This window comes from Rhamphochromis sp. 'chilingali', assembly GCF_963969265.1.
Source record: "Rhamphochromis sp. 'chilingali' genome assembly, chromosome: 22".
Lineage (NCBI taxonomy): Eukaryota > Metazoa > Chordata > Actinopteri > Cichliformes > Cichlidae > Rhamphochromis > Rhamphochromis sp. 'chilingali'.
This window is the reverse complement of record NC_137950.1, coordinates 10,861,568-10,877,896: the sequence shown is the minus strand read 5'-3', so window position 1 is coordinate 10,877,896 and position 16,329 is coordinate 10,861,568. Positions and strand designations below refer to the sequence as shown.

General features: G+C 40.4%; 1 protein-coding gene across 1 annotated transcript in view; it reads left to right on the top strand.

Annotated features, from left to right (window-relative positions):
- The window catches only part of fam20cb (FAM20C golgi associated secretory pathway kinase b), a 67,347-nt gene that overhangs the window by 44,080 nt on the left and 6,938 nt on the right, over positions 1-16,329 (top strand). The window contains exon 4 of the mRNA XM_080872824.1: positions 14,119-14,211. Within this exon, the coding sequence (XP_080728950.1) occupies positions 14,119-14,211 (93 nt within the window). The remainder of the gene's footprint in view (positions 1-14,118; positions 14,212-16,329) is intronic.

The window sequence follows — 16,329 nt, the reverse complement described above, 5'->3', positions numbered from 1 at the left end:
AGGAAAAAGCATTAGACGTTTTTGCAATACTTAATTGAATTTCACTCAATTTTTAATCGAAGCCAATTTAATTAAGTCGGAGCCCTTGCTGATTTCCTGCTGGCTTTGGCGCATTCAAAACCAAGTAAGAACCGACTGTTTATTTCCAAGGAATACTGCAGCACTGAAAGGACAACTCCTGGAAGTGTCTCCCAGGCAGTTTTCTATCCACAGCCATTCCATAAATATTACTTTTTCTTCCTCCTCTGACATACAAAAAGAGAAAGGCATGTTTTTTTGTCTCTAATGAAGAAAGCGATAGATAAGTAGAGGTGTTGAGCTAAACGCTGGTGCTGTATTAGGATGTGTGCTGTTGCTGTATCCTGCACAGATAAGGAGATGATGCCTGCTCAGAGGGAGTGGTGAGTATCTCTCTCGGGTTATGCTGAAATGACGACTTCATCTTTATGGCCAGTTTATCTGGATGGAATATTTGCACAATATCCACACTTACCATGACGGATTAATGCGAAGATAATCCCAGTAGAAGTCTTAAAATTAATGGCGCGCACGTTTCACCTTTTTCTGTCCCTTGTCTCTTGCCATAGTCTAAAAAAGCCTCTCAATAACAATCTAGTTGAACATCCTTCTTTCAGCGTCTCCCTCCTACTCCTCCTCCTCCTTCTCCTCTCACAGCTAACAGACTTCATGGTGTCATGCCACGCAATAAACCTCTAATAGCTGTGTTTTGCTCAGTGATTTTCATTTAGGGCTATTCTTTGCTTAAGCACAGGCCTCTTTGAAGTGGCACCGGGAAAAAAAGGTGGAAAAAAAAGCTGTTGTGTTCTAAAGGCGTTGGCTATTTATTCAGGATGACTGCATTTAAATGGTGCTGGCCCCGGAGGACACAGAAGCTCAATTCGCAGCTGAATACAGATTCTTTTAAAATCAGTTTTATTGCATAAATCATTATATTGACATTAGCTTCATGCACACACGTTGAGAATGCATTTAACACGCACGCATAGCTGTTTTCCACAGGGAATAGCTCAAGCTGTAACAGTGATTTTTGCACTGTTTGTGTGTGCTAACCTAGTTGTCATCATGCTATCTCAATACTTTCATCACTTACGCAGTGTGTGCGTAAGGGTGTGTGTGTCCTATTCTGTGAAGCCTATATGTGCCTATTTGTAGTTCATTCTACCTACACCCCTCAAAAATGTGTTTACACACCTTCCTCTGTGTGTGTGTGTGTGTGTGTGTGTGTGTGTGTGTGTGTGTGTGTGTGTGTGTGTGTGTGTGTGTGTGTGTGTGTGTGTGTGTGCGTGTGTTAATGTGTTACGGAGAGAGAGGGGTAGAGTGAGCTTTGCCAGAAGGAAGCAGCTGTCTTTCTGTATGTCAGGCCTGGGATCTGAAGGGGTAAAGGAGTATAGAAGGAGGAGGAGGTGGAGGATGAAGAGCACTGCAGTGCCTGGGGAGCCATGACAGCTATCACACTTAGAAACTGTGACACACAAGTTAAACACGCACACACACGCACCTGGATTGGTCTGTGTTTGCGGTGTGCTAGTTAAAAATCCTTGAGTGAAATTTTTACTACCTGACTCATTATGGCTGCTACGCTCGGACTTTACGAGGTGTTGAAGGTTGATGCTGATTTTTTTTTTTTCAACTCACATCAGTTTGTGTCTTTATAAACGCTCATTTTTAAAATTTTGTAATTGCCAGTGTGAAAAAAAACAGGCGGCGTTTCTGTTGGGCTCAGCAGTGATGGGAGTATTAAGGCCTTTCACTCAAGAGGTGCCCTGAAATGCTTTTAAAAGAAGAGAGCGCACCGAGGTGCAGCAGGTCAAATCATGATTTTGAATTTCAAAGAAAAAACACATTAACGTCACATGAAAAGGCTTTTTTCCCTTTTCCTTTCTTTCTTCCTTCCTTCATTTCTTTTCTTTTCCTCCTCTTCTCTTTCCTTCAGTCCTCTTTTCCCCATTAAACTATAAGGAAATTAAGAGACAAATGTGTTGCACCTTTTTCCTGCCTTTTCCTTTCCATTGGTTTCATTTCCTTCTGTCACCTTCCCTAAAATATAAGGAAATATAAAAACAGAAAATGTTTTGCAACTTTTCCTTCTTTCTCCCCTCCACTTCCTTCCTTCCTTCATTTCTTTCTTTTCTCCTTCTTTCCATTGCGTTCCATTCCTTGTCTTGCACCCTTTTCTGTCATTTTCCTTCCTTCCTTCCTTCCTTCCTCCCTTGCCATCTTTCTTTCTTTCTTGCATTCTAGCTTTCTTTCTTTCACACACACAAAATGTCCTCTCAGTGCACCACCCACAGAGCGGAGCACTTACTCATACAAAATAAGATGTCACATCTTCCCATTTGTGCGGTAAAACCTGTGCTCAGACATAAGATTACAGCAGAGGGTTATAGCAGCAAAGGCCAGTAAACAGCAACACGTATCGTCAGATACAAACACGCAGGTGCGCCTGTCTCATATGCTGGTAAAAGCCTTTTTTCTCAATTTATCAAATGTCATTGCGCGAAAGGTCAGCTTTCACACGTGTTATGCTTGAGATAAAACAATGCACCGCCTCCTCTCATCCCCAATCTCCGCGTGGTTCTGATGGTATTTTTTGACCCATAAATGGTATTTGCTATCTTACCCTCTTATGCATTTAAAGCTTACCTGCTGCCTTGGCGTTCAGCTCCTCCCTCTCGGGGTTTAGAAAATCATTTAAGCTGCTACGTCTTCTTTCTATGAATGTGTGTGTATGCATGTTAACGCTCTGTTTGTGCAGATGTGTACGTACGAGCGTATACGTTTTTGTGCACGCGATCTTGCGCTCTCCCCGCCATGCCCGTGGGTTTGACAGATGATGTGTGACAAGTGTGTGGAGTCAGCCCTTTGGTGGGAACCCGCTGGGGCTGGAAGATGCCCTTGTCTTTTTATATTTTGCAGCATATCTTTTTACTCCTGTCTGCTTTTTTTCTCTTTATGCTTTGGCCTGCGACCATAGCTGCGGGCTTATGGTGATCGATTGGCCGCTTGACTTTGAAACAACAGAAAATATCCTCTCCGGTCTATATCCAAACGCACCATGACATGGTGACACCCGGGTTATTACACATCACCTTGGATAGGATATTCACTCCGGTTGTAAAGTCAGATGAAACGATATGTTGGGGATGTTTTGTTTCCATAATTCAGCTCAGCTGCAGATGAAACAATACTGCAGCACAAGCAAGAATTGCTCAAAAGTGAGCAGTTGGACCATGAAAAACATGAAATGCAAATGAAAAAAAAGCATATATTGTGATTTGTGTGGAAGGAATTCACAGTGAACGGCTTTGTGCATAATTTTGACTGTCACCACATTTGAATTTTTCTCCATAATGAATGCGTTTAAGCCACTGAGATGCATTGCTGATGTCTTAAAAAGGATTTTGATTGTGAGCAAGGGGAAAAACTCAACGAGGGAACATTCTGAGAAAGGAGAACCTTTTTTTTTAACTTTGAAAACGCAAAAGTGAACAAATAGTTAAGAGAGTAACTTTAGTTTTTTGGGTTTTTTTTTTTTTGGTTTTTTACATCTTACCTTCTCAAAGATAAAGGAGCAGATGAAATACACTGCGGTAAACACTGCTTTCTTCTGGAGCTCAAAGCTTGTATTAGACTCCAGAACACAGAGTTTAAACAAGATGCATATTATACATAAACTTGCTAAAAACTGCAGCTTTTGCTTCCTAAAGCCTTGAGAGGCCTTACATGGACAGCGAGATAGATTTCTCAGTTGTCAGCTAATGCTAGCTAGCTTGGTTAGCACCTTTGCTTTGCTACAATCTATGGATTGTATGAATGGATCACAGAATTTAGCCTGACATGCAAATAAAATACTGTAACGTAGCTAATTATAAATAGAACAAAGACATCTAACAGGCTGTTAATGCAGGTAACAGCACAGGAAATCATATTTCTTTGTCAGAAGTTTGCATTTGAAAAGTCTAGTTCAGAGGTGGTGCCTAACAGGTAGGCTGGGATTATACTTTCCTATATGTGCACCAAAGTATACTACATGATTTAACCACTTTTAGCAACAATAACTTGATGTAATTTTTTTCTGGATGACTTGATCGCTCTCTGAATTATGGCTCACTCTTCTTTACAATGTTGCTTCAGTTCATTGAGGTTTGTGGGCATGCCAGGGGTGTCCAACTCCAGGCCTCAAGGACTGGTGTCCTGCAGGTTTTAGATGTGTCCTTGATCCAACACAGCTGATTTAAATGGCTAAATTACCTCCTCAACATGTCTTGAAGTTCTCCAGAAGCCTGGTAATGAACTAATCATTTGATTCAGGTGTGTTGACCCAGGGTGAGACCTCAAACCTTCAGGATACCGGCCCTTGAGGCCTGGAGTTGGACACCCCTGGTTTATGCACAGCTCTCTTAAAGTCCACACCGCAGCCTGACTGAAAGGCTGCGGTGTGGACTTGACTGAGTCGTTCCAACACCTTGATTTCAGTTGTTGTAGATTTGCTGCTGTGCTCAGGATCATTGTCCTGTTGCATGACTCAATTTTTGCTGTACAGTGGTCCCTCGATTATCGCGGGCGTTACGTTCCAAAAATAACCCGCGATAGGTGAAATCCGCGAAGTAGCCAACTTTATTTTTTACAATTATTACAGATGTTTTAAGGCTGCAAAACCCCTCACTACTATAGAAAAGTAAGTCTAGTACAGGGAGTGCAGAATTATTAGGCAAATGAGTATTTTGTCCACATCATCCTCTTCATGCATTTTGTCTTACTCCAAGCTGTATAGGCTCGAAAGCCTACTACCAATTAAGCATATTAGGTGATGTGCATCTCTGTAATGAGAAGGGGTGTGGTCTAATGACATCAACACCCTATATCAGGTGTGCAGAATTATTAGGCAACGTCCTTTCCTTTGGCAAAATGGGTCAAAAGAAGGACTTGACAGGCTCAGAAAAGTCAAAAATAGTGAGATATCTTGCAGAGGGATGCAGCAGTCTCAAAATTGCAAAGCTTCTGAAGCGTGATCATCGAACAATCAAGCGTTTCATTCAAAATAGTCAACAGGGTTGCAAGAAGCGTGTGGAAAAACCAAGGCGCAAAATAACTGCCCATGAACTGAGAAAAGTCAAGCGTGCAGCTGCCAAGATGCCACTTGCCACCAGTTTGGCCATATTTCAGAGCTGCAACATCACTGGAGTGCCCAAAAGCACAAGGTGTGCAATACTCAGAGACATGGCCAAGGTAAGAAAGGCTGAAAGACGACCACCACTGAACAAGACACACAAGCTGAAACTTCAAAACTGGGCCAAGAAATATCTCAAGACTGGTTTTTCTAAGGTTTTATGGACTGATGAAATGAGAGTGAGTCTTGATGGGCCAGATGGATGGGCCCGTGGCTGGATTGGTAAAGGGCAGAGAGCTCCAGTCCGACTCAGACGCCAGCAAGGTGGAGGTGGAGTACTGGTTTGGGCTGGTATCATCAAAGATGAGCTTGTGGGGCCTTTTCGGGTTGAGGATGGAGTCAAGCTCAACTCCCAGTCCTACTGCCAGTTTCTGGAAGACACCTTCTTCAAGCAGTGGTACAGGAAGAAGTCTGCATCCTTCAAGAAAACCATGATTTTCATGCAGGACAATGCTCCATCACACGCGTCCAAGTACTCCACAGCGTGGCTGGCAAGAAAGGGTATAAAAGAAGAAAAACTAATGACATGGCCTCCTTGTTCACCTGATCTGAACCCCATTGAGAACCTGTGGTCCATCATCAAATGTGAGATTTACAAGGAGGGAAAACAGTACACCTCTCTGAACAGTGTCTGGGAGGCTGTGGTTGCTGCTGCACGCATTGTTTCATTTCATTTCATTTCATTTCATTTTTATTTATTTCACACTTGGTACTACAAATCAAACAAAACAACCACATCTTCTATCAACAAAACACAACAACCATGTGTGAAAAGGAGCAGGAAGAAGAAAATATTCTTATTAAACCCTGCCCCCTATCTACCATCGAACTTATATCACCGATGGGCACCAAAAATCAGGAACAAACTAATATTGACATTTCTCTCCGGTCGAATCCCAAACCAACATCACATTCATTCGCATTCTTCATACTGAGTTATCGTTTTAAACATATAACACTTTTTAAAACATTGTAGATTTATACAATTCTTTAAATTATAATGAAGTGAATTCCACAGTCTTATACCCCTAACCGTTGTGCTCATTAATCTTTGTGTAGTCCTGGCTAACTGATGTTTAAAATAAAATTTCCTTCTATTCTCTTCTCCCCTTGAACACATCAAAAATACTCTTTGTAACTTAAAAGGCAAAATATTATTTTTAGCCTTAAACATAATTAATAATGTCCGTAATTTCACTAAATCTCCTAATTTTAATAATTTTGATTCTATAAATAATTTGTTTGTATGTTCTCTATATTTAACATTATGAATTATTCGTATAACTTTCTTCTGTAATAGGTTTAAAGGTTTTATGGTATTCTCATATGTATTCCCCCAAACTTCAACACAATAGTTGATATATGAAAAAAACAAAGAAAAATATAAAATACGCATTGTTTTATAATTTAATAAATCTCTTATACTACCCAAAATATAAATACTTTTGACCATTTTCTTTCTAATATGTTCAATATGAGATTTCCATGTCAAATTCTCATCCACTATTACACCCAAAAAACGAAATTCAGTAACTCTTTCAATCAATTCTTCCTCTATAAACATAATGACTTTATCCTCCTTTACACGATTGCCAAATATCATATATTTCGTTTTTGTCAGATTCAAAGATAATTTATTTACATCAAACCATTTTTTTATTCTTAACATCTCAGAAGTCATAATTTCAACCAAGTCTTTCAAATTCTCTCCAGAGCAATAAAAATTTGTGTCATCTGCAAATAAAATCGAATTTAACCTTTTAGATACGTCACAAATATCATTAATATATAAATTAAAGAGTTTAGGTCCCAAAATAGAACCTTGAGGAACACCACATACAATCTTCAGTCTTTCAGAAGTATTGCCAAAATAATAAACATATTGCAACCTATTCTCTAAATAACTCATTAACCAATTCAATGCTACTCCTCTCACTCCATGGTTATACAATTTAGAAATCAAAATAGAATGTTGTATCGTATCAAAAGCTTTTTTTAAATCAACAAATACTCCCACTGTGTATTTATTATTATGTGTTGCAGATGAAATATCTTCAATAAAAGTCAACAACGCTAATGCCGTTGACCTATTTTTACGAAATCCAAATTGGTTTTCATGTATTAGTTGATATTTTTCAATAAAACTATCAAGTCTTTGTGCAAAGAGTTTTTCTAGCAATTTTGAAAACTGTGATAAAAGAGACACTGGCCTATAATTGTTAAAACTATGCTTATCTCCTGATTTATATAATGGTATTACTTTTGCCACTTTCATTCTGTCAGGGAATACTCCTGACTGTAGCGAAAGATTAAAAATATAACAAAGAGGAGTACTTATACAATCTATTGTCTTTTTAATTATGACCATGTCTATACCTTCACAATCAGTAGATTTTTTATTTTTACAATTTTTTACGATTGCTACTATTTCTTTTATGGTAGTATCGGCTAAGAATATGGAATTAACCATTCTATTATCACCTATCCAGGCTTCCTCATCTCCTGAATCATCATTTTTCCTGATTAGATTTGCTAAGGTAGGTCCAACATTTACAAAAAAAGAATTGAATTCGTTTGCTACTTCGGTCTTATCTTTAACAACTTGATTATTATTAATAAAATAATTAGGCCGAACTATGGGTGTGTTCTTATTACCCAATACCTCTTTAAAAATGTTGTTGATGGTGAACAGCTCAAAACACTGACAGAATCCATGGATGGCAGGCTTTTGAGTGTCCTTGCAAAGAAAGGTGGCTATATTGGTCGCTGATTTGTTTTTGTTTTGTTTTTGAATGTCAGAAATGTATATTTGTGAATGTGGAGATGTTATATTGGTTTCACTGGTAAAAATAAATAATTGAAATGGGTATATATTTGTTTTTTGTTAAGTTGCCTAATAATTATGCACAGTAATAGTCACCTGCACACACAGATATCCCCCTAAAATAGCTAAAACTAAAAACAAACTAAAAACTACTTCCAAAAACATTCAGCTTTGATATTAATGAGTTTTTTGGGTTCATTGAGAACATGGTTGTTGTTCAATAATAAAATTATTCCTCAATAATACAACTTGCCTAATAATTCTGCACTCCCTGTATTATAGAATGAAACTAAATGCACCTGTGGTTGCCTTTGACGGTGCAAAATGTTTCGTCGACATTGTTGTGTTTGTTGGGGAGAAAAAACAAATATACAGTACAGCACTTCAGAGTCACACTGCTAGCAATCGAAGATTTATGTAAATGTGACAAGCTGAACACATGCTGTACTGTACAGAAGACACGGCACAAGATTGATTGACAATGGTCTACAGCCAATCAGGACACAGAACACAATGCGCTGTAAAAAAACAAACAAAAAAAACAAACCTGAGAAACAGCAAGACCACGAAAGGTGAACCGCATCATAGCGAGGGACCACTGTATACTTAAGTATACAGAGCAAAACAAGCTAAAATCCCTGCACCACCGTGCTTCGCAGCAGGTATGAGGTCTTTGTTCTGCTATGCTGTGTTTGGTTTTTCTATCACTGCACATTAAAGCCAGCCATCTCCTCTTTCATCCCAACTGTCCAAAGGATATTGTTACATAAGGCTGGTGGTTTTTTTCAGATGCAAGTTTGTTGTATGTGGCTTTCCCCTTTCCTTTTGAATACACCATACACATTAATTTTGTTAGTGTACTCTCATGAACTTTGACAACTGTATGTTTATATCTACTGTCAAGATGGCTATTTTACCACGTGAATCTACTATGACTGACTTGCTTTTAATGTCAGCCTGCCTCAAGTGGCCATTTAAGGAACTGCAGTTTTGGGCCTTCATGCTGGCTTTATTATTAAACCCCTGAGGTTGTTGCGTGTTACTAACCACGCAGAAGAACTTTTAAAAAGAGAGCTGGTATTGAGTTGTACCATGGGAAATTTAGGGAATCCTGTAATAGCTCACTTATGTGGCCATTCAGACAATTTGCAATAGTGGCTGGTCTGAGATAATTTTACACAGGGCAGGAGATCTAATATGATACGATACTATATACTTTATTGTACCCTTAGGGAAATTTACTGAAGAATAAATTCTCATAAGGGTACAATAAAATAGTCATAGTGTATCACATCAAGGTTACTCGGTGTGTTTATTTCAGCTTCAACTGATCATTAAATCTAATGATTAGATTTTTATTTGCAGATCTTATTAAAATACTGTGACTTGATGTCAATAGCAGGTCAAATGGAAACGCCTTTTCCCCCCATTCTCCTTGGTCCCCTCTGTGTCTCGCTGGTGTTTCACAGGTCAACTATGTCCTGTATGCACAGGTAGATTTTCCAGATGCAGCGCTTTCATTCACCTTTATGTTTTCACACTGCTGTGTGTTTGCTAATAGACTTTCGCTGCCCCGGTGGCTGCCGGGGGCCCCTCGGAGCAGAGCCAAGAAACTGTCTGGCTACTCAGTGTAAACTATGTGTTTACAGCAGGGCCAGGGTCACAGTGGGCATGCTCGGCTCAGTGCATCTCACCTGCTTGTGATGATAAAGGAGCTGATGTTTGGTGTAGAAAGACAGCTAGTTCTAAATATACTGTTACTTTTCTCTTGCTGAGGAGGAGAAGAAATGCATGCTGTAGATATCTACGATTCGTTCAGCACGAGTCCGCCGTGGATTTGTAAATATTTTAAAGGTTGGGCTCGAGCAGGCAGTCCAAAATGAAAAGGGCGAGTAGCTTTCGAGCAGCCGACATCTCTGCCCTCCTCACAGTTTCCTTTGAACTCAGTGCATACTGTGTACTCAAACATTTATAGACTTTATTATGTGGTCATGCATTTATGTATGTTTCCTCTACCATGCTTTGATGGAACGCTTCCCTCGTAACGTGCCCTTAATGGTTTGTTTGATCAGGACGCGCGCAGATTTTCCAGAACACAGGTGCTTGTGTTCCACGACTCAAACACAATGTTACATAATACAAAACAGCTGCGTATTTGTGAGTTCAAAGGTACCTGAGAGACGTACCGTAGCTCGTCCTCCGTGTCATCACTGCTAATCTGCCTGTTTAACCTTTCGTCGCAATTTATTTCGCGTCCTTCCTTCACTTCTTCCTCTCTTTACCCTTTTTCCTCCCGCTCTCACTCGGCGGCGGGGCAAGGGGGGGGCAAAATGACATGCTCTAAATAACTTTATTGACATTTGAATTGGTTGTGGACTGTGGTAATTATCCAGCCTTCCTGCTTCCTGGCTGGCATTCAGTGAGAGGAGAGCATCAGTGAAGCCACATATCAAGCCAGGCCACAGGCAGAGATATTTGTCTCAAGTATAAACATATACTGCTGGGCTCTTATATTCTTATTCGCACCATCATAGAGAACAGCAGTGATTCAAGCATATGCACCTTGGACAAGCTTTATTGTTGGGTCTGTGGAGCACTCACGAATAAAGCACCTTATTGTGGTTTCTTCCCCTATACAGGGAGAGGAGTGTAGCACGACTACGTGAAGTATTTTAGTGAGTTTCTTTAAGGCTGAGTGGCCATGAATCATCGCACTAGAATGTTTGTTCATTCTTATCCTCCAAGAAATCTCCATGACTACGCTCCTGTATGGTCAGCACAGTCATGAAACACTGGCAAGTTAGGGCTACAGTAACACACGTTTCCTTGTAGTATTTTTTCTTTTACATTATCTTTGTTTTAAACTACACAACAGTCTCCCAAACAGGGCTGGGGATCAGCTTTCGTTCCTTCTAAAGGGGTATTTTATCTACTGCTTTCTCATCTTATCACAATGTGCCCATAACATTCAAAATGTTTATGATTTTGTTAACTTTGGAGCCAAAGAGGATTACATCCAAACTAGAGCCTAGGTATTTGGGGATTTGAAAAATCTGATATATCAGCCGATATATTTTTTCTTTTCCCTTACACTTGTTATTTGTGGTTATTTACAAGTCCTTACTAAGATAATGTGGCAGTGCAGCTAAGAATAAATGTGTTGCAGGTTACTTTTTTTCAGTCTGCTTAGCCTTCCCCATACCGCACCTCAATTCTTAATTAAGCCATTTGCCTTTATCTGCTAAAAACTGAAATATGAAATTATATTCATTTTCAAATAATTATATTTGGTGATACCAATATATCGACAGTTCTGTAATATCAGCTGATAATGTCGGCCAAGACAAGAGAATATGGTTTGCAAGGTGCGTCTATACCCGTCTTCTAATCAGCATTTAGTATTATATGAATAAATATCTACTTGCCAAAATTGGAGCACAGGCTTCTTGACGAGGTTGCTAGGGCAACTGCATGCACAGATAGATACATTTGTCGTGTAATTCCATTAAAAAGACTAAACAGCACCGCAAACATGGTGAGAATGGTCTGGTACTGACTCAATATAGTGGAGGTGCATCCGCCTGTCACCTAAAGCAAACATGCAACTAACTGATAACTGTAAACTTTGATACATTTTAAACAGGTGATTATCACGTCAGCCAGCCTTGAATGGTCAGTTTTCCACCCACTTGAATACAGGTTGGCCCAGTACAGCTAATAAGGATTTATCAGCTTCACCTCAGATAATATAAAACTCTCAAAACAAACCCTTAAATTCAAAAAGAAATATAAAATTGTAAAAGAGCAATGTGTTTGGAATCCCTCTTATAGAAAATGCATGCTTGGGTTTTGCCATCAGTTTAACTGAGTTACAAGTGTGCCAGTGTTATAGGTTTTCTTTGGTTAATGAACTTGGACAACAAGGCAGCGCTTGAAGTACATTTAAAAAGCTTTTATGTTGTTCAGTTGTAAATAAAAAGATAGTTTTTGTTAGTGAGCTTTACTTTTGGTAGGTGGATGCATTGCACTGGTTGTTGTTCCTTCCTGTTTCCTTTGCTTCCGTATGCCAAGCTTTGCTGACCAACTGCGTGCATGTAAACATTACCTCTTCACATTTTAGTCTCCAAAATTCATTTATTCATTGGAGGCCGGTCCCCCTGTCGTTTTGGCAAACAATAGATTCAGCACCTGACTTTACGCCGCTGTTGATAAAGTAGCTGCTTAATGTGTCGGCGTGAATGATATTTTTTTGTGTCGCAGAGCTGCTGAGCAGCGTTGGGGGTAAATAGACGCTGCTTTCCGCCTTCATCATTTCATTTTTTTCCTTCATGTGGAGCGAGAGCTGTGTCCCTGAAGCGAGGCTATCCAGAAGGAGAGAGCGATACAATCAAGAGACAGCGGTTGGCCTTTACTGGCAGAGTCTCAATGACTGCTCGGGAGTGAGGCCGAGAGTAAAAGAGAGGCAGATAGTGAGGAAGCAAAGACTGAAGAATGTTAAAGGAGGAATAACTGACTGCTTATGTTAACTTTAGATGCTGAACGTAGTCGTCTAATGCGAAAACACAAGCCGAACGTCTTTTTAAAAAGCAATATTCTTGTATTTTGGGCAGTTTTGACGCAGGATTCACTCTCAAACTTTTCTGCTTGCTGCAGTCAAACTTGGCCACCCATCTGCACGAGGCTGCCTGTCAAATGTTCGCAGGGGAGATTGAGGATGGGGATAGATTTTAGAAAGACAGAACAAGAAAGATAAAGAAGGAGAGGAAATTGGTGTGGGGAGGGTTTAGTGGATGAGAGTGTTTCTGGGCTCCATGTTGGGTTAGTTAATGACTGGTGCATATGTCAGCCACGCAGCTGTGGAGCTACAATCAGCCAGCCAGCTGAGGAAGGGAGTGACGGATGGACTGGAGAGAGAAAAAGAGAGATGCAGACAGATAGAAAGTATTAAGCCGTGAATGCGCGCACACACACACACACACACACACGAAACTAGAGAAAACAGTTCTGAGGGAGAGCAGTGAAGCAGAGGAGGTGAGATAGAGGATTTTGAGTGAAATAAACAGAGAGAGCCATCCAGAGGGAATAGAGAGCGAAGGAGAGAAAGAGAAGTTGCCAAGATAGTTTCCATTCTTATCCTCCCTCAACTAGCTGAAGTAGAAATGGCAGAGGCTGCAGTCCAAATCATTACACTCAGCTGCCTTCCTGGAAAGTATTTACTGTTGTCAATAACAAAAAAAATACCAAAGAGAAGGCAGAGTGTATAAAAGAAGAAAGTTTCATGGCTCTCTTTGCATTCTTTATATATATTTACATATTTTCTATAAGCAGCATCTTCTCAGGAATTCTTTTCACCTCTGCTTCCTTTGACCCCCGTTCCCCCTCTTATTTTTACCGCAGCCATCCAGCCTGTCCTTCTCCATCCTGGCCCATGTTCCATCAGCTCTTGGATTTAAGCCTTTAAGAGCCTCTTTTCCCTCCAGTAAGAGCTTTAAGGCAGAATGTGTATGGAATGCAGTTTTTTTAAGAGAGGGAAGGATCAGAGCTGGACAGAAATAGGTACAGGGTGAGAACAGGAGCGGATGCTTCAGTAGAAAGTCTTTGACCTTGAGTTGTCCCCGCCTTCTCGCTGCCCCACAAAACACCCTGGGTAACTCTGACGAGGGTCTTTTTGAGAGGCAAGGACACTGGTTTATTGTGCCTATGTTATTACTCACAAATGGTGTTTGTAGTATTAGCTGTACAGGTGTAAAGCCTGGGCGGATTATCACTGACTGGGCTGCTGTGGAGTGAGACATCTGTGGAAATGCGTTATGGGTTAATGTTCAGTGCACCCGTCAAAGACTGTGACACTGAATTCTGGTCATTTTGCATGCCTGCAGCTCGATTCTTTCTGTATCCATGCTAATTAATCATTGAGAACAGTGAAATGCATGCATAGCTTGATGCGTAGTGTCAAATCGCTGCAGGTTGCTGGTTATGCATAAGGTGTGTGTGTGTGTGTGTGTGTGTGTGTGTGTGTGTGTGTGTGTGTGTGTGTGTGTGTGTGTGTGTGTGTGTAACCCCTCAGCTAACTGTGCTTTTTTTCTTTCTTGTGTTCCTGCAGGCAGACCCGGGAGCAGGAAACGCCGCCAGATTTCTTCTATTTTTCTGACTTTGAAAGACACAATGCTGAAATTGCAGCCTTTCATCTGGACAAGTAGGTGAACACTAGCCTGGCACAATACTCTGAGACTTTTTGAAAACCACCAGTCCCTCATATAAAGCAGAAGATCAAAAGATTTTAGCTTTTCCGTACCTTGCTGCAAAGGACAAGATTATCAGCCGCAGGCGAGCTACACATCACCATAAAGGAGAAGATAGACCTTTTCAATGTAAATGTTTTATTCTGAATTTTATGTGCCTGTACAGGCACAGATCACTGTCACTAGATTGACATGCCCAACCAGTCATTTCAGTTAAAACCTTAAAAAAACAGGCAAGATATCTGTTTTTTTTTAAAGTGAATAAAACCATAAAGCAATTCAAACAGTGAAATTCCAACTTACCTATTTACTTTTAAAATGTAAAACAATGGCATCTTTTTCTTTTTCCATAACCCAGCTGATGAATTCAGATTGAACCTAAACATGTGTCGATGAGGCAGTCACCTCATCGACAACATCACAACATTTTTGATTTGTAATTTGTTGGTTTTTGACATTAGAGTTGGTGTGAACTCAAAAGCAGACTGTTTTGTTTTTGCAAGGGCAATTTATTGGGTAACATACAGTCTTGTTTGTGAGCAACGGTACTGTGGCTAGCTTAAAAATTCTGACATGCAAAGCAAATGTAAGGCCTTTAACTTTATTAAAGTGCAGAGGGATTCAGAGTTGCAGATTTTTATTTGTAAAATGTATAAACGTCTTCATTAAAACACATTATAAAAAGCAAAAGGAAACACAATAAAAATACACTTTTATTCAGCTTCCTGGGTCCAACATGTTTGGAACGTGGCTAAAACAAGGAAAGATGCAGCTTGGCACAAACCAGAAGGCAAAAGCTCAATTTAACTGAAACAACGTTAAAGAATTAGCTGTGAAAAGGCCTCTTCCTTCAGGGGCAGCAGTGGGTGTCTGGCCTTGAGCACCATAACACCCAGAAACAGCCCTGTTGCTACAAACACTTCAGACTTAATAAGGAGGGGAGAAAAAAAGCTCATGTTCTTAAATTTACACTAACCTCCCAAGTATTTTTTCCACCCGCGTGGGCCAACATCCTGCAGGGCTTTGTTCCTCCCTGATTGCTATTTCTTTTTTGCCTGTCCTCGTGTCAGCTCATTAACCGCCTGGGAGGAACACCAGATCCGTGTACCGGTGTCTTACAGTAACGCTTTAAGACACGTGTGCTCGTGTGAATATTCTCCATATTTCGTGCGAAGCCTTGCTAATTAATGCGTGAATTCTCTTACATAATTGCTCGATTAGCATAATCTGGTTATTACAATATCACAGGATAGAAAGATCAAAATGTTGCCATTCTACCTGTTTTTAAAGGTTTGAATGAGGAAAAAGAATATAGCCGATTGAAGTCACCCCAAGTATAGCAACACATAGTCTTTACGCCGTGTGGATGAAAACCTTCCATATTCTTCTGCACTTATTTTCACATTTGCTTCCTGTCCCTCAGAAACTCTTTTTTTTTTCACCCAAACACAGTGAATTGTGCGAGTTTGACCCATCCAGCAGAAGCTGTGAGCTCCGAGAGGCCATGAGTCATAACGGATGAATGCTGAACTCCTGCAGCTAGCATCTGACTGAACAATGACTACAGCCTCCTTGCTTAACTAACAACCAAGCTCTCTGACTTCACTGCCTTTACCAGGCTAGTACTTTACGGCCCACCCGGCTGCTGGAGAGACTTTAATGAAAAGAGAAATCCTCGCGAGGGCCTCTGATCGACGAGCGAGAGCAATGAGTTTTAGTGCGTTGCTGTTAAAGTCGTGCTGACGTCACTGTGGCTGTTTGCTATTACGAGCAGAGGGCTTGTGTTGTAGTCTGAATCCTGGTGCTCCTCTGTGCTGACACGAGATGATACCGAGGTCTTGCGCACCTACACACAAACACACACACGTCTACACACAATAGGGCCATAGAAGGCCGTGATGGTGAATCTGCTTTTCCTTTAGGCACAATGACACAGTTCATCTGGAATTGCATTAGAAGTGGCGTTCTTCACCAGTCTGCTTCACATCTGGTCCTCCTCTCCACATACACACATGAAAATATGCTCCAGCATATGTGTGGGTTAAGGGGAAGAAGAAGAAACCAAAGGCACG